Source organism: Garra rufa, chromosome 25 (genome assembly GCF_049309525.1).
Source record: "Garra rufa chromosome 25, GarRuf1.0, whole genome shotgun sequence".
NCBI lineage: Eukaryota > Metazoa > Chordata > Actinopteri > Cypriniformes > Cyprinidae > Garra > Garra rufa.
This window is the reverse complement of record NC_133385.1, coordinates 16,310,573-16,329,090: the sequence shown is the minus strand read 5'-3', so window position 1 is coordinate 16,329,090 and position 18,518 is coordinate 16,310,573. Positions and strand designations below refer to the sequence as shown.

At 31.8% G+C, this 18,518-nt stretch overlaps 1 protein-coding gene across 1 annotated transcript in view; it reads left to right on the top strand.

The window, feature by feature from the left end:
* fa2h (fatty acid 2-hydroxylase) overlaps positions 1 to 13,035 on the top strand; it is a 33,705-nt gene extending 20,670 nt beyond the window's left edge. The window contains exons 2-7 of the mRNA XM_073831837.1: positions 3,412 to 3,504; positions 7,125 to 7,267; positions 7,374 to 7,474; positions 9,104 to 9,276; positions 9,392 to 9,644; positions 11,358 to 13,035. Coding sequence (XP_073687938.1) covers positions 3,412 to 3,504; positions 7,125 to 7,267; positions 7,374 to 7,474; positions 9,104 to 9,276; positions 9,392 to 9,644; positions 11,358 to 11,425 — 831 coding nt within the window. The 3' untranslated portion in view covers positions 11,426 to 13,035. The remainder of the gene's footprint in view (positions 1 to 3,411; positions 3,505 to 7,124; positions 7,268 to 7,373; positions 7,475 to 9,103; positions 9,277 to 9,391; positions 9,645 to 11,357) is intronic.
* The last annotated feature ends 5,483 nt before the right edge of the window (positions 13,036 to 18,518 follow it).

The window sequence follows — 18,518 nt, the reverse complement described above, 5'->3', positions numbered from 1 at the left end:
GAAGGGTGTGTGTGTATGTGTGTTACCCTATGGAGAAATGAGAAGCTCTTCCCTCCTGTGGGATGAGGTATGATGTAATTTGTGCAGTGACGTGTGTATCATGTGAATAAGGCGTTGTGTACTTGGTGTGCTGGTATGATGATTATGAGGGTGAGTTTTCGTTGGAATTTTTATTGTTAGATTTAAGTGGCACTGACATTTTTGGTATTTGTTAGTATTTGATTTCATTTTCTGAACTGTATATCTGATTTACAAGAGATTGCAGTATCTTACTGAATGTCTTGTTCTAGTCAGGGTTGCCAGGTCTTGGCAACAAAACCCACCCAATTGGCACTCAAAACTAGCCCAATCGCGTTTCAAGGGGGTCCCCATTAAAAATCGCATTTCCGGGGGGTAAATATCACCTTATTAGCATGGTTGCCAGGTTTTTGCAACAAAACCCACCCAATTGGCACTCAAAATTAGCCCAGTCGCGTTTCAAGGGGGTCCCCGTTAAAAATCGCATTCCAGGGGGGTAAATATCACCTTATTAGCATGGTTGCCAGGTTTTTGCAACAAAACCCACCCAATTGGTACTCAAAACTAGCCCAATCGCGTTTCAAGGGGGTCCCCATTAAAAATCGCATTTCCAGGGGGGTAAATATCACCTTATTAGCAGGGTTGCCAGGTTTTCGCACCAAAACCCACCCAGTTGCCACACAAAACTAGCCCAATCGCGTTTCAAGGGGGTCCCCGTTAAAAATCCCATTCCAGGGGGGTAAATATCACCTTATTAGCATGGTTGCCAGGTTTTTGCAACAAAACCCACCCAATTGGCACTCAAAACTAGTCCAATCACGTTTCAAGGGGGTCCCCGTTAAAAATCCCATTCCAGGGGGGTAAATATCACCTTATTAGCATGGTTGCCAGGTTTTTGCAACAAAACCCACCCAATTTACACTCAAAACTAGCCCAATCGCGTTTCAAGGGGTCCCAGTTAAAAATCGCATTCCAGGGGGGTAAATATCACCTTATTAGCATGGTTGCCAGGTTTTTGCAACAAAACCCACCCAATTTACACTCAAAACTAGCCCAATCGCGTTTCAAGGGGGTCCCCGTTAAAAATCGCATTCCGGGGGGTAAATATCACCTTATTAGCAGGGTTGCCAGGTTTTCGCACCAAAACTTACCCAGTTGCCACTCAAAACTAGCCCAATCGTATTTCAAGGGGGGTCCCTCTGTAAAATTTGTTGTGTGGGGTAATATGCATTTTTTGGCGGGGTTCCCCTGGTACATTTCGTATTCCAGGGGCTAAATATATCATTATTGGGGTCACTTCAACCTGCGGATATGAAAAACAACCCACAGCAACAGTGTTTACGTAGCCTATTCCGCGGGAAAACCACGGACTTGGCAACACCTGCTTTATTGGGGTCTCTTTAACCTGCGGACATGTAAAACAACCTGCAGTAACAGTGTTAAAATAACCCAATTGTGCGGGAAAATTGCAGATTTGGCAACACTGATTCTAGTCCACTATCTCTGATTGGTTATTTTATTAAAAGTATTTAGTGTTTTGTTTTTTGTTAGTATTTATTTATTTTGAACAACAGTGGGTCCAACTTAAGGCCAAAGTATACTTTGTTTTTGTACAGATGAACGCTTAGCCTTTCAAAGTATACTTTATTTGATATGCGTGAACGTGCGTGGTCGACACATTCGCTCTAGAAAGCTTCATCCATGCTCGGTGTCTGTTCTATTTTTCCTCTGTAAGTTATGACCAATAACAATTATTTTTGAAGTCTTTTAAACCAACACTGAGCTGTATCATACCCTCTCGCTCACACATACTTTGGGCTTTATTGACCCATTCTAGTCAGGGTTGCCAGGTTTTTTTTTCTTTTTTTTGGCAGGGATCTCCTGGTGAAATATAAAGTTTTTTGCTTCAATCTGTGGACATGAAAAATAACCCACAGTAACAGTTTAAAAATTTCAGTTAAAAAAAATTCTCGAATTGGTTATTTTATTGAAAGTATTTAGTTAGTTTTGATTTTTCTTAGTATTTATTTTTTGATTTAGGTTTCTGAACAGCAGGTCCAACTTCAACAAAAAGCATTCCAAAGCATACTTCAACAAAATTCGCCTCACGCATACTGTACGCTGTCCCTCACGTACGCGTAAAAAGTTTAGTATACTTTTCAAAACAAAACGCACCCAATTGGTACGCAAAACTTACATTTACAAGGGGGTCCATGTTAAAAATCACATTCCAGAGGGTAAAATACACATTTTTGGCAGGGTTCCCATGCTAAAATGTGCATTTTTGGGGCTAAATATTACGTTATTGGGGTTGCTTTAACCCACGGACATGAAAAACAACCTGCGGCAACAGTGTTAAAGTTGCCCAATTCTGCGAGAAAACTGCAGACTTGGCAACATTGATTCTAGTCCACTATCTCTGATTGGTTATTTTATTAAAAGTATTTAGTGTTTTGTTTTTTGTTAGTATTTTTTTTTTTTTTGATTGGTTGGTTTCTGAACAACAGCAGGTCCAACTTAAAAGGACTTTAATATACAATTTTTTTTTTTTTTTTTTTTTACTTTTACCAGAAATATTTCAGAATGTCAATTTTGTTACCACAACTAATGTACTTTTAAACTGAGCACACAATTTAATTAGTGATAAACACTGCTGTTTAAAGGTGTGGGATCAGCAATATTTTTAATGTTTTTTTTTTTTTTTAAGAAGTCTCTTCATGGCTGCATTTACTTGATCAAAAATACAGAAAAAAAAATAATATTTTGAAATATTGCAATTTAAAATACTGGTTTCCTATTTTAATATACTTTAAAATATAATTTATTTCTCTGATCAAAGCTGATTTTTCTTCAGTCATTACTCCAGTCTTCAGTGTTGGATGTGCTAATTTATTGATAAAAAAAAGTAATAGTAAAGACTTATTGTTAGGAAAGATGTCTATTTTAAAAAAATGCTGTGCTTTTAAACGATTTATTAATCAAATAATCCTAAAGGAAGTATCGTAGGTTCAAAATAAATGTTTAGAGGCACAACAGTTTCAAACATTGATTAATTTCTAAAGGATCATGCGACACACAAGACTGGAGTAATGATGCTGAAAATGCAGCTTTGCTTCACATAAATAAACTATATTTTGAAAGTATATTAAAATAGGAAAATGTTATTATAAATTGTTTCATTATAAACTGCCATGTTGAGATCACATGACCAGTCAGATGCTACCTGCTTTAACTCGGTTTTACCCTATGTCGTCAGACAGGTTCATATCTCATCTCAGGCCACAAATCAAATATACAGTACTATAAATGTATAACATATGCCAACATCTCATCTCATCAAACATAATCATGAGGGTCAGGTTTTTTTTAACTGCTCTTGTTCTTCTGTTCTAGACTCTGAGACAGAGGAAGAAGATTCAAGAAAGCACCACAGAAGAAGAAGAAACCTCAGCCATCAATAAGTGCAGCAAAGTCGACGAAGAAACGGTATGCAAAAGTGAAATAGAAACTTGTGTCGCAGGCATATTCCTGATTAAAACACTTTTTTAGCTTATTTTGCACTCTAATGCTATACATCCTGTGTGAACACCCCATGGCAAACACATCTGATCGATGTGTGGTGGAGGCTAAACCAGTCTAAATGTATATTACTTCCTCATAACATTATAAAAACATAGTTTTACACAATTCAAATTCTTAAAATAGCTTTCTGTGGTAATCAACAACATGCCACAGATGCTGGTGATTGTTCTGGGTAAATGCAAGTTCAGGTCAGTCATTTGATTGCTGCATCACGCATTTGTTTGCTTGACATCTGGAAGTGAAGCTTCAGTTCATATGACAGGAAACCGCAAGCAACCATTCCTCTTTCTGCTCGAAGCGACAGTGTGAAATGCTAGCAGAGCAGGTGACTTTCTGTTTCTCTGTGATTATCATTTAAGACTTATCTCTTTAAGACTTCCTCTTTCTTGTGGTGGAAGGACGCCACAAGCTGGATAAAGCTAAAATACTTTTGTGCTTCACTGACTATGAATTATTATGTGAAAAATGCTAGTTGTATATACTTCTCTCACTCATTTTGAGTGTGAATGGCCTATGAGGCATGCAGGTCTTTCACAAGCATCGATTGTTTGGTTTAATTTGACAGACAGGGTCAACGATTTGGAGAACACTGACTTCCTTTACAGAACCGCGCTGTACCATTCGTCACTACTTCTAGTAATAAACACGTGCATATGTGTGTGTGAAGTTGGAGAAGTGTTTCCTTATTTACTAGTAATTTCTATGGATTTTCTATATACACACACACCACACCAAACCTCAAGACATCGATCAGATGATATTTCAGTACATTCGTCCGTTTTTGTCCTTAAAACACTGTTGTGAGTAGGATTCATTTCTTACGCAGCTCATTCAACAGCTTTGTTGCTAATTCTAAAACGTCATTTTAGACCTAATGCAGTTAAACTAATGCAGTTAATAATAAAGTTTAGACAGACCGACAGTTGTTGTTACCTCGCATGTGAGGGCTGTCATGTAGTTTTTAAGTTGTTAATCGTCAGAACAGCACTAACAACATTAGCACGTATGCTAACGTGTGTGCAAACTGTATGTGTGTGCGTCTGTGAGGGAGAGAGAATGGGAGAAATAGAATGTGTGCTTTCCGTACATAATAAAACGTAATTTTGTGGCAAAACATGAAAATAATCTGCTGTTTTTATCCTATTGTTTATTGTATTTATTAGTTTGGCCAGTGTCCTTGTGGGTTTTGGTTATTTTGCTGTTTTAGGCTGTAAGGACCTTTGAAATAACTGAAATCGTGTGGCGAAGTGATATAGACATGTAATGCGGTTAAGTGTTGCCTAGAACTACATTCGCTGTGCGTTTCCCTGATAATAATGCTCACCATTAGAACGTTCGTCAGCCAATCAGATTCAAGCATTCAACGGCCCCCATATATAAAAGTGTGTGTATATACACACACAAATAAATTTATATGAGGGGGTTAGTATAAAGCTAAATTAAAACTATTGTTAAATATTTAACATTACATTTATTAATAATACATTAAGTTATTACTTTATATTTGTGTGTATTTAGATATTGCTAGTAATTTTGTAGTAAATTCTGGAAAAAATAAGTTTTACTAATTAGGGGGGAAAAAAGTATATATAATAAAAACATATATTTACATATGGGTGGTTAGTATGAAGTTAAATTCTCAACAATAAATGATTAACATCCAATTATTAATAATTGGATGTAACAGTAATGTTATTACTGTGTGTGTATTTAGAAACTACTAGTAATTTAGTCGTAAATTCTGGAAAAAGGTTTACTAATTAGGAAAAATTAATATGAAATTAGAAAAAAATCTAAATACACTGCCCTCCAAAAGTTTGGAAACGCCCTAGAAAAAATTGGCATGAATCCTTTTTAATTTGTGATCCTTTTGCACTGATAAGGGACAACACAAACTACGAAAAACATAATTTCAATTATTGCAATTATCAATTCAAATGCATTTTTTTTGGTGGCATTTTTGATTTGATTATTGTTAAATTCTTAAATATTAAATAATAACTTTATGTATTCACAATCATTTAATTCTGTGTATTTAGAAATCAGTTTTTAAATTATTTTAAAATTGTAATATAATTTATTCTTTTATATATATATATATATATATATATATATATATATATATTATATAATAAAATGTAGCTTTTAATTTTTTATATATATATATATATATATATATATATATATATATATATATTATATAATAAAATGTAGCTTTTAATTTTATATATATATATATAAAATTAAAAGCTACATTTTATTATATAATAATATTAAATTACAAAATGATATAATAAATTACCTTTGTTTATTTTGAGTGTACAGCTAAAATATGACCCACCCAGTCTTTTCATAGTGAGAGTCACGTGTTAATTATTCTGTCATTTTTCACTCTCAGGTGTTACACTACAGGCCAAAACATAACCCGTGCATTAGACTTAGGCATAACAGCCAACGCCGTAATTAGCTCCATAATGAAACTTGTAAGCCAAACAGGATAGGCAACCAGTCCAGACCAGATTTCTGGGTTCATTATAGCAGGAATGTGGTCTCAACACCGGTTTATTGCCGCACTCTCATTCATTCCACCGTTGCTGTAAAGCAAAAGCCGTTAACTCGTCCTACCATGCGCACCTATTGATGATGTGACAGACAATTACTAGAATTAAACCCGAATACATTGTTCAGTCCTCGTTCCACAAAACAACTCAAGTGGGTGGTTATGCGAACTTGTTCTTGGTATTCTGTCAAGAAGCAATAACTAGAAATAAAACGGGCTAAATCAGAGCTATGATGAAGCTTTTTTCAGTGGCCCCTAGATAATGTCATTGAATTGCAGTGACCTTTTGTACTTTGTGACTAGTTGCACACCTAGCGTGGTTTTACATTTTAACATTGGAGAGGTGTTAATATGCACATGATCACTTAAATGTCGTCCTAAATGTAATTTCATAAATTACACACAGAACCTTGCATATATAGGCGTATATTATTTCAGGTGCAGTCCACCTTGACTTCAAGGCGTCTGCTTCCTGTCCTTGAATCTTGGTGAGGTGCGGCTCCCTATAGGTCTGGGTTAATATGAACTCCAGCATGTCATGTCAGACACGCCCACCACCTCTGCTTCACACTGTTATAGTGACCCCTAGTGGAGAACACACGAAAAGCATCTGGTCAAAGTTTGCACCATAAACAAGGAACAGTCAAATGATTCAGCAACAGCAAATTAACATCACTGATAAGTACTTCCTGAACTCTGTTACCTTTACATAATGGCGAGAAAATGAACATTATGTATTTTATAGAACGGCAATAAAAGGTTCAAAGAATAGTTTAAGCAAAAATTACAATTCTGTCATTCATTCTCACCCTGTCGTTCCAAACCCGTAAGACCGCTGTTCATCTTCGGAACACCTCCATACGTAGCTACCTACGAGGATACATAATAATAATAATAATAATAATAATAATAATAATATTACAATACCAGAATAATATTTATATTTTTTCCCATTGCCTTACAGGATCTGGTAGACTGGCGGAAGCCACTGGCCTGGCAGGTTGGATATCTTGGAGAGAAATATGACACGTGGGTCCATCAGCCTGTGGATAGACCGATCAGACTGTTCGGGAATGACTTTTTCGAGGCCAACACAAAGACTTCATGGTAAGAGATCATGGTAATCACATAACAGGACTTAAACATTAGTAAATATTAAACATTAGTTTAATAGACATCTATTAACAGATGTCTTCGCTGTGTGTGTTTGCAGGTACATGGTGCCGATTGTATGGCTGCCTATGGTGATCTATCTGAGCTGGTACTGCTACACGTTATTGGCACAAGAGAGGACAAGACTGTTTATTACATCAGGTGTGTGAAAAGACTTGAAAAGTTGATTTAGTATTATTCATAAACTGTTATATTAGTTTATATTCTATATACACTACCAGTCAAAAGTGAGATTTCAAAGCCTGTGTTTGATCCAAAGTACAGCAAAAAGCTAAAATATTTATACTATTTAAAGTAACTGTTTTCTATTTGAATATATTTGAAAATGTAATTTATTCCTGTGATTTCAAAGCTGAATTTTTAGCATCATTACTCCAGTCTTCAGTGTCACATGATCCTTCAAAAACATTCTAATATGCTGCTCAAAAAACATTACTTATGGTATTATTATGTTCAAAACAGCTGAGTAGAATTTTTTTCCGGTTTCTTTGATGAAAAGAAAGTTCAGAAGAAGTGTCTATCTGAAATAGAAATCTTTTGTAACGTTATAAATGTCTTTATTATCACTTTTGATCAATTTAAAGCATCCTTGCTAAATAAAAGTATTCATTTCTGTAATTTCTGACTCCAATTATACTTTTTAATTTAAAAGGCTGCAAGCTTTTGAATGGATAGTGTATAGTGTTACAAAATTTTTTTATTTCTTTTAAATGCTGATCTTTGGATATTTCTATTTATCAAAAAATCCCGAAAAAATGCACTCAACTGTTTTAAATATTGCTAATAATAATAAAAAAAATGTTTCTTGAACAGCAAATCAGCATTAGGATGATTTCTGAAGGATCGTGTGACACTGAAGACTGGAGTAATGATGCTGAGAATTTAGCTTTGATCACAGGAATAAATTACGTTTTAAAATATATTCAAATAGAAAACAGTTAATTTTAATATTAAAAATATTCCAAAATATTAGAGTTTTTGCTGTGCTTTGGATCAAATAAATGCAGATTTGGTGACCAAAAGAGACTTCTTTAAAAACATTAAAAATTTTACTGTTCAAAAACTTTTGACTGGTAGTGTATATATTTTATTTTTTCAATTTTATTACATTTTTCCTACATAGTTTTAGTGAAATTAATTTAGATTTAGTTAGTTATTTTCCAAGACAATTTCAAACTGTGTGTGATATTTATATTTGATTTTATTTTAGATATAGTTTGATTTTTAATAGTTTAAAGGACCACTCCACTTTTTTTGGAAATAAGCTCATTCTCCAACTCCCCCCGAGTTAATAAGTTGATTTGTACCGTTTTGAAATCCATTCAGCCTTTCTCCTGTTCTGGCGATATCACTTTTAGCATAGCTTAGCATAGATCATTGAATCCTATTAGACCAATAGCATCGCGTTCAAAAATGACCAACGAGTTTCGATATTTGTCCTATTTAAAACTTGACTCTTCTGTAGTTATATCGTGTACTAAGACCGGCGGAAATGCAAAGCAGAAGAATAAAGTTTTAAATAAGTTTTAAATTAAGTTTCTGGGTCTTGAACGTGTCAGTTGCGTAGCTGTCTACGCAGGGTCAGAAAGTTCTTGGATTTCATCAAAAATATCTTAATTTGTGTTGCGAAGATGAACGAAGGTCTTACAGGTTTGGAATGACAGGAGGGTAATTAATGACAGAATTTTCATTTTTGGGTGAACTATATCTTTAAGTAAGCATTATGGATTGGTGATTTGTTTTTATTCATTTCATACTTTCACTTTTCAGACTACTCCATTCTGGTCCACAAGTACAGCTTTCCTTTCATCTTCATGTTTGGCATGTTCCTGTGGTCGTTCGTCGAGTACTGCATCCATCGCTTCGTCTTTCACATGCGCCCGCCCGCCCACAATTATTACCTCATCACGCTGCACTTCCTGTTGCACGGCCAGCACCACAAGGTGTGTGATTTTGTTTGATATTTGAGCTTCATTAATAATTCAGTGAGCAGATGAATTTACATAATTTATTAGATATTGATGAACCTCAACCGAACTCTCTTTTATTACTCGTCAGTCTCCGTTTGACGGCTCTCGTCTGGTGTTTCCTCCGAGTCTGGCTGCCATCGTCATTGGCGCTTTTTACCTGATACTCAGGCAGGTGTTGTCTGAGGGTCTGGGAACCTCCCTGTTCGTCGGGGGTCTGTGTGGATACGTGGTCTACGACATGATCCACTACTACCTGCACTACGGCTCGCCACAGAAGGGCTCCTACTTGTATGGGCTGAAAGCGTACCACGTCAAACACCACTTTGAACACCAAAGAGCAGGTGAGGACATGAGATATGAGACGCCAGACATTAGAGCATCTAGAAAAATAGAGGTTAAGATCAGTGGCAAGTTCAAGTAAATAAAAATGTTCATTGTAAATCATTTGTATACAGTTTTAACAACAATAATAATTTACTTTGACCTTGTATACAAAAAAATACATTTATTATTTTATAAATTATATATATTTTTGTTTCTTTAATATTTTATAGTACCTAAATTTGCAGAGGTAACTATAAATTAAATGATTAAATTAAATTAAATAGTCCAAAGACAGAGTATTTGTAAACCTATATACAAAAATAAATAAATAAATAAAATAAATAAATAAATATATATATAAATATATTTATATTATATATATATAATATATATATATATATATATAAATATTATATATATATATATATATAAATAATATTCTTTTTTTTATCACATTGGATGATGCTAGTTACACAATTAAATTACACACTTTTAAAATAAAAATCGCTTTACATTATATTTATAATATATATAAATTATACAGTACAACATTCATTAATATAATAACTATTATATAATATAAAAAATTCAGTTAGATAATGCTCATTTGATACTAATTTAATTAACAACAAAAAATTAATTATATTGTTAATATTATATTCATATATTTTCAAAATTCTTTCAAATAATAATATATATTTAATGTATATATGTAAAATAATAAAATAAAAAATTATAATATAACATAAAATATAGCCTAATAAAAAATTTACATAATTTAGGTAATAACATGTTTGTAATGATTATAAATAATATAATAAAGTTAAACTAGAATATGCTCATTTATTTAATAATACAAATTAATAATTAATTTAATAATAAAAATTAATGTATATTGTTTTATTTATATATATATATATATATATATATATATATATATATATATAAATTATACTACAATATTAAAATCAAGTAATCAAATGTATATATTAATTATTAATTGAAAAACATTTTTAAAAAATTTTTTTAATAAATTTTGTATATATGATGTAGAAATTAAATGAATAAATTATGCCAAATTAATTCTAATTTAGTTAATAATAAATTATTGTATGGTTAATATTAAATATGTATTTACAATAGGTTAGAAAATGTTACACATTTTGTGTGTGCATATATATGTGTGTGTGTGTGTGTGTGTGTGTGTGTGTGTGTGTGTGTGTGTATATGTGTGTATATATATATATATATATATATATATATATATATATATATATATATATATATATATATATATAAAAATTGATACAATTTATATAATAAAATTATATAATATAAAAATAGATTATGCTCATTTAGTACTAATTTATAATAAAAATGTATTCATTATTATATTGTTAATGTTAAATATAGTATATTATTAATTGAAAAATAATTGAAAATATATTATAAATTGTGTATATGTATATATGTATGATGTATTAATATAATTTTAAATTTTAATGAAATTGTATTCACTATTATGTTAAGTCTTCAGGCCTATGGCATATAAATGAAAAAAAAAATTGTATAATGGGTTAAATGTTTAATATTAATTTACATTGTTTTATATATATATATATATATATATATATATATATATATATTATTATTTTTATTTAACCTGCTGTTAGCCCTGTTTTTGTTTCATCTCCTTATTAAAACTTTCTGTTCACTTTGTATTTTTCCAGGTTTTGGGATCACCACCACATTCTGGGACTACCCGTTCAAAACAGTCATCCCCAAGCAGACATTTTAGAAGACCCCTTTTTTTGCCACAATGACCAAATCAAAATCCACCCAACAAACTCCCATAAGCCTCTCCTATTGTCACTGTGTTAGCTACAGTGTCTTACCCTGCTGCTGCTACCAGCTATCATAGTCTTAGGTTCTCATCATCATCATTATCATCGTCATTATCGCCGTCGTCGTAAATTATTTAGAGAAGGGGGAGTGCCTGAAACAAACAGAATCACAGAATGTCAAGCTATATAAATATTTATATACTATGTATGAATGTACTGATGAATCAAACGTTGGATTAAATCTGTAAATGTCTTTTATTAGAGGCACAAGAATCTCAAACTCAGTTTTTATTTTTTGCCCATCCATGTGTAAAGTAAAGAGATGTATAGACAGGGACCGGTAAGTGTGGGACGGTGCGTGAAGGTGCGAGTGGAAACGAATTTTTAGTCGTAGTGTTAAGAAGCTGAAGGCTAGCAGAAGGAGGTCCTTTCGGTGGCCAAGTACGTCATTGCCTTTAAGGAAAACTCAGGAAAGTCTCAAACGCTTTAATTCTCCTCAGTGTTCATGCTGCAACCGCTTACGGATCGTCGTTTTTTTTTTCTTCTTCCTAATTACATTACACCCATTTCATTCTGCTTTTCTCTCTCATCTCACCCACTTTGAGGTGTTTATTGCCAATCAACTTACTAATATCTTGATTTCAGAGGACGTCACAAGCAGCTGCTCCTCGAGTAATATGTTACATATCCTGTGAGATATTAAGTTATTGAGGATTGAAGCTGGCTTTTGGTTCTCCTTACTAACACACGGGGACGATTACGCACTTGGTGAGGGCGTGAAGCGGGGTGCACGGGCCTCTCCTGTCGGTGAGGGTTGTCAGCCGTTCGTAGGGTGGAGGGTGTGTAGAAATCCTCTGTCGTCATCAATGTAGATCTAGCCGGCGCAACCTTCCCTCTGGTGTGACGATCTGTTGCATCTGACCAGGCGGCAGGAGAGCGACAACATCCTCGGCTGATCTCTCACCTGTGCAAACAACACTTTTGTATTGTTTCCTGCTCGTTGTAACCCTTGCTTTTGTTCTGGGAAAGCTATGACCACATGTAACTCTGCTTCACACAGTCATTTTGAGCATGATTAATGTTTCAGATGAATAAATATATATGATATTTAAATAAAAATGATCCTGATGTGCCTTAGGGGCATTGCCTACCTACCTTCCTGCTCCTTCCGATCCAATTCGATCACGTGATTGGTTGGACGTTTCAGCCAAAGACATGGAAGGACATTCAAATAAAGCTTTTCTTCAAGCCGTGATTCTGTGGCACAATGAAACTAATAAAAAAATGCAATGGACATTGTAATGATTTTTTGATTCTTTTGTAACTGTGACAGCATCCTGGACAGATTCCATGTCGTAGGAGAACGCTTTCAGTTGAGGCAAGTCAACAGAGCAATATATTTATCTGTTTACTTGTAATCATAATGAGAGCTTTTAATTCAGATAAAATTTTTCAGCTATAGATGCCTCTAATAAATCTGTTTACTACTGTATTTTTATTTTGGAATTTAAATTTCTATGCAAATGCAAGTGTATTTGTAAATAAACTGTATATTTCTGAGGAACTCTTGTGGTGTTTTTACTTTTACTGTACACTATCATTCAAATGTTTGAAGCTGAAGATTTTGAAGAAGGTCCTCTTCAAGGCTGCATTTATTTGTTAAAAAAACAGTAATATTATTAAATATTACAATTTAAAATAACACTTTTCTATTTTAATATATTTTTAAATGTAAAATGTAGCTGAATTTTTAGCATCATTACTACAGTCGTCAGTTTGACGGTGATTTAGTGCTACGTTAAAAAAAAAAATTCTGAGATTAAATTTGTAATATTTTGAAAATAAAGTTAAAATTACGAGAATGAAGTGGAAATGTTGCAAGAAAAGTCAAAATTACGAGAATAAAAGTTTAAAAGTTTTGAGAATCAAGTCGGAATGTTTGGAGAATAAAGTCAAAATTACAAGCATAAAGTCGGAACGTAAATTACAAAAATATAGTCGGAATGTTTCGAGAATAAAGTCAGAATGTTTCGAGAATGAAGTCGGAATGTTTCGAGAATAAAGTCAGAATGTTTGGAGAATGAAGTCGGAATGTTTCGAGAATAAAGTCGAAATGTTGCGAGAAAAGTTTAAATTACAAAAATATAGTCGAAATGTTTCGAGAATAAAGTCAGAATGGAGAATGAAGTCGGAATGTTTGGAGAATAACGTCGAAATGTTGCGAAAAAATTTTAAATTACAAAAATATAGTTGAAATGTATCGAGAATAAAGTCAGAATGTTTGGAGAATGAAGTCGGAATGTTTCGAGAATAAAGTCAAAATTACAAGAATAAAGTCGGAACGTTTGGAGAATAAAGTCGAAATGTTGCGAGAAAAGTTTAAATTACAAAAATATAGTCGAAATGTTTCGAGAATAAAGTCAGAATGTTTGGAGAATGAAGTCGGAATGTTTCGAGAATAAAGTCGGAATGTTTTGAGAATGAAGTCGGAATGTTTTGAGAATAAAGTCGAAATGTTGCGAGAAAAGTTTAAATTGCAAAAATATAGTCGAAATGTTGCGAGAAAAGTTTAAATTACAAAAATATAGTTGAAATGTTTGGAGAATAAAGTCAGAATGTTGTGAGAAAAGTTTAAATTACAAAAATATAGTTGAAATGTTTGGAGAATAAAGTCAGAATGTTGTGAGAAATTTTTAAATTACAAAAATACAGTTGAAATGTTTGGAGAATAAAGTCAGAATGTTGCGAGAAAAGTTTAAATTACAAAAATATAGTTGAAATGTTTCGAGAATAAAGTCAGAATGTTTGGAGAATGAAGTCGGAACGTTTGGAGAATAAAGTCGAAATGTTTTGAGAATGAAGTCGAAATGTTGCGAGAAAAGTTTAAATTACAGAAATATAGTTGAAATGTTTCGAGAATAAAGTCAGAATGTTTGGAGAATAAAGTCGGAACGTTTGGAGAATAAAGTCTAAATGTTGCGAGAAAATCTTAAATTACAAAAATATAGTTTAAATGTTTCGAGAATAAAGTCAGAATATTTGGAGAATGAAGTCGGAATGTTTCGAGAATAAAGTCAAAATTACAAGAATAAAGTCGGAACGTTTGTAGAATAAAGTCGAAATGTTGCGAGAAAAGTTTAAATTACAAAAATATAGTCGAAATGTTTCGAGAATAAAGTCAGAATGTTTGGAGAATGAAGTCGGAATGTTTCGAGAATAAAGTCGGAATGTTTTGAGAATAAAGTCGAAATGTTTTGAGAATAAAGTCGAAATGTTGCGAGAAAAGTTTAAATTGCAAAAATATAGTCGAAATGTTGCGAGAAAAGTTTAAATTACAAAAATATAGTTGAAATGTTTCGAGAATAAAGTCAGAATGTTTGGAGAATAAAGTCGGAACGTTTGGAGAATGAAGTCGAAATGTTGCGAGAAAAGTTTAAATTACAAAAATATAGTTGAAATGTTTGGAGAATAAAGTCAGAATGTTGTGAGAAAAGTTTAAATTACAAAAATATAGTTGAAATGTTTGGAGAATAAAGTCAGAATGTTGTGAGAAATTTTTTAATTACAAAAATACAGTTGAAATGTTTGGAGAATAAAGTCAGAATGTTGCGAGAAAAGTTTAAATTACAAAAATATAGTTGAAATGTTTCGAGAATAAAGTCAGAATGTTTGGAGAATGAAGTCGGAACGTTTGGAGAATAAAGTCGAAATGTTTTGAGAATGAAGTCGAAATGTTGCGAGAAAAGTTTAAATTACAGAAATATAGTTGAAATGTTTCGAGAATAAAGTCAGAATGTTTGGAGAATAAAGTCGGAACGTTTGGAGAATAAAGTCTAAATGTTGCGAGAAAATCTTAAATTACAAAAATATAGTTGAAATGTTTCGAGAATAAAGTCAGAATGTTTGGAGAATGAAGTCGGAACGTTTGGAGAATAAAGTCGAAATGTTTTGAGAATGAAGTCGAAATGTTGCGAGAAAAGTATAAATTACAGAAATATAGTTGAAATGTTTCTAGAATAAATTTAGAATGTTTGGAGAATGAAGTCGGAATGTTTCGAGAATAAAGTCGAAATGTTGCGAGAAAAGTTTAAATTACAAAAATATAGTTGAAATGTTTGGGAGAATAAAGTCGGAATGTTGCGAGAAATTTTTAAATTACAAAAATACAGTTGAAATGTTTCGAGAATAAAGTCAGAATGTTTGGAGAATGAAGTCAGAACGTTTGGAGAATATAGTCAAAATGTTGCGAGAATAAAGTCGAAATGTTGCAAGAAAAGTTTAAATTACAAAAATATAGTCGAAATGTTTCGAGAATAGAGTCAGAATGTTTGGAGAATGAAGTCGTAATGTTTCGAGAATAAAGTCGGAAGGTTGTGAGAATGAAGTCTAAAAGTTTCGAGAATAAAGTCGAAATGTTGCGAGAAAAGTTGAAATTACAAAATAAAGTCGGAATGTTTTGAGAATAAAGTTTAGAGAAAAATCAAAATGACGAGAATAAAGATGAAAAGTTTTGAGAATAAAGCCGAAATGTTTCAAGAATGAAACAGAAATGTTTTGAGAAAAGTTGAAATTACAAGAATAACGCCATAAATGTTTTGAGAATAAAGTCAAAATTACAAGAATAAAGTCTAAAAGTTTTGAGAATGAAGTCGAAATGTTGCGAGAAAAGTTGAAATTAGGAGAATAAAGTCTAAATGTTTTGAGAATAAAGTCAAAATTACAAGAATAAAGTTTAAAAGTTTCGAGAATAAAGTCGAATAAAGTTGAAATTACGAGAAAAGTCGAAATGTTTAGAGAAAAGTCGATTTGATGAGAATAAATCCAAAAAATTTAGAATATAGTCGAAATATTTTGAGAATAAAGTCGAAATTATGAGAATAAAGTCTAAAAGTTTCGAGAATGAAGTCGAAATGTTTAGAGAAAAGTTGAAATGATGAGAACAAAGCTGAAATGTTTCAAGAATAAAGCTGGAATGTTTCAAGAAAAGTTGAAATTAAGAGAATAAAGAATAAAGCTTTTTTATTACAATGAGACATTTGTTTCATTAAATTACACTGTTTTCTATACATTTTTTTTCTTTTTTAATGTGGCACTAAACCGCTGTCATACTTAAGTGTCATCAAATCATTCTAATATGCTGATTTGCTGCTCAAGATGTAATATTTGTAAAAAATATATTTTTAATGAACAGAAAGTTCACAAGAACAACATTTTTGGATTTTTTTTTTTTGTAAAACTCTAAATGTTTTTACTTTTTTATTGTTTACTTTTGCCCTTGCTCAACTAAAAGCATTAATTTCTTCACCCCAAACTTTCAAACTATAAATATTATTTATATAAGCAGTGTGTATAAACACTTACACTATATGTACATAAAGGCTTGCCAACTGTCTCTTTAGAGGAACACAAGCTCTTCTGGATATTTGCATGCATGTATTTACAAATCCAACAATCCGGTTCATCCACCTTTATGTCTCCACCCAGTGGTTTCAGTAGTAAAGTAATAATAATGGAAACTGCCTGGTACAAGTTAACTTGGAAGTGAGTGAGCACATTTACAGGATATCAAGTATAATTATTTGTAGAATAAAAATGCAAATGTTATATTATTGTAAATAAATATATACAGTGAATATGCTGGAAATAAAAACTACAATAAAGTACAGCAAAAACAGTAAAATTTTGAATTATTTTTACTATTTAAAATAACGGTTTCCTAATTGAATATATATTAAAATGTAATTTATTCCTGTGATTTCAAAGCTAAATTTTTAGCATCATTACTCCAGTAACACAATTACTTCATATAAATAATTCTAATATTCTGATTTGCTGCTCAAAAAAACATTACAACATTATAAATGTCTTGATCATCACTTTTAAAGAATTGATAATTTTTTAATTTAAAGCATCCTTGCTTAATAAAACTATTTTCTATTTCTCTGACTTTTTTCCAAAAAAAAAAAAAAAAAAAAAAAAAAAATTAAAATACTGACTAGCTTTTGCATGGTATAGTGTATAATATTACAAATTCAGCTAAATGTTGATCTTTGGATCTTTCTATTCATCAAACAATCCTGGAAAAAGTACTCAACTGTTTTACATATTGATAATAATTATAATAATAAATGTTTTTTGAACAGCAAATCAGCATATTAGAATGATTTCTGAAGGATCATGTGACACTAAAGACTGGAGTGATGATCCTGAAAATTTAGCTTTGATCACAGAAATAAATTACAGTTTAAAATATATTTAAATAGAAAACAGTTTAGTATAATTATTTCAAAATTGTTTTTGCTGTAACACATTTTTTGATTACATTATAAATGTTTACTCATTATAAAAAACATTTAAATTATATTAAATGCATTAATTTAGGAATTTTTGTTAAAAAAGACTGAAAAATTAAAGCTAAATTAGCAGAGTGCAAACTGCACTTAACTAGAACAATTAGCACTAATTTACTACTTTTAGTCCATTGCACATGCTCACTCATGTGACCCTGGACCAAAAAAAAAACAGTCATATGGTCTTTTTTTTTAAACTGAGATTTATACATCCATATATTTATAAAAGCTGAAAAAATAAGTGTTCCATTGATGTATGGTTTGTTAGGATTGGACAATATTTGGCCTGAGATACAACTATTTAAAAATCTGAAATCTGAAGGTGCAAAAAAAATCTAAATATTGAGAAAATCACCTTTAAAAGTTGTTCAAATAAATTTAAGTTTTGATATATTTACGGTAGGAAATTTACAAAATATCTTCATGGAACATGATCTTTACTCAATATCCTAATGATTGACCCATACAATATATTTTTGACTATTGCTACAAAAATACCTGTGTTACTTAAGACTGGTTTTGTGGTCCAGGTTCACATATATGCCATATGTTGTATGGTTATAGTTCATATAGTTCACATATGGCATATATTTTAAGTCTACAGACTATATGCTATTTCAAAAAAAAAAAAAACATGGCAGGCAATAGGACCCAGATGTGCTCAGACTGCAGAAGAGCATCTACCATTAGAAAAAAA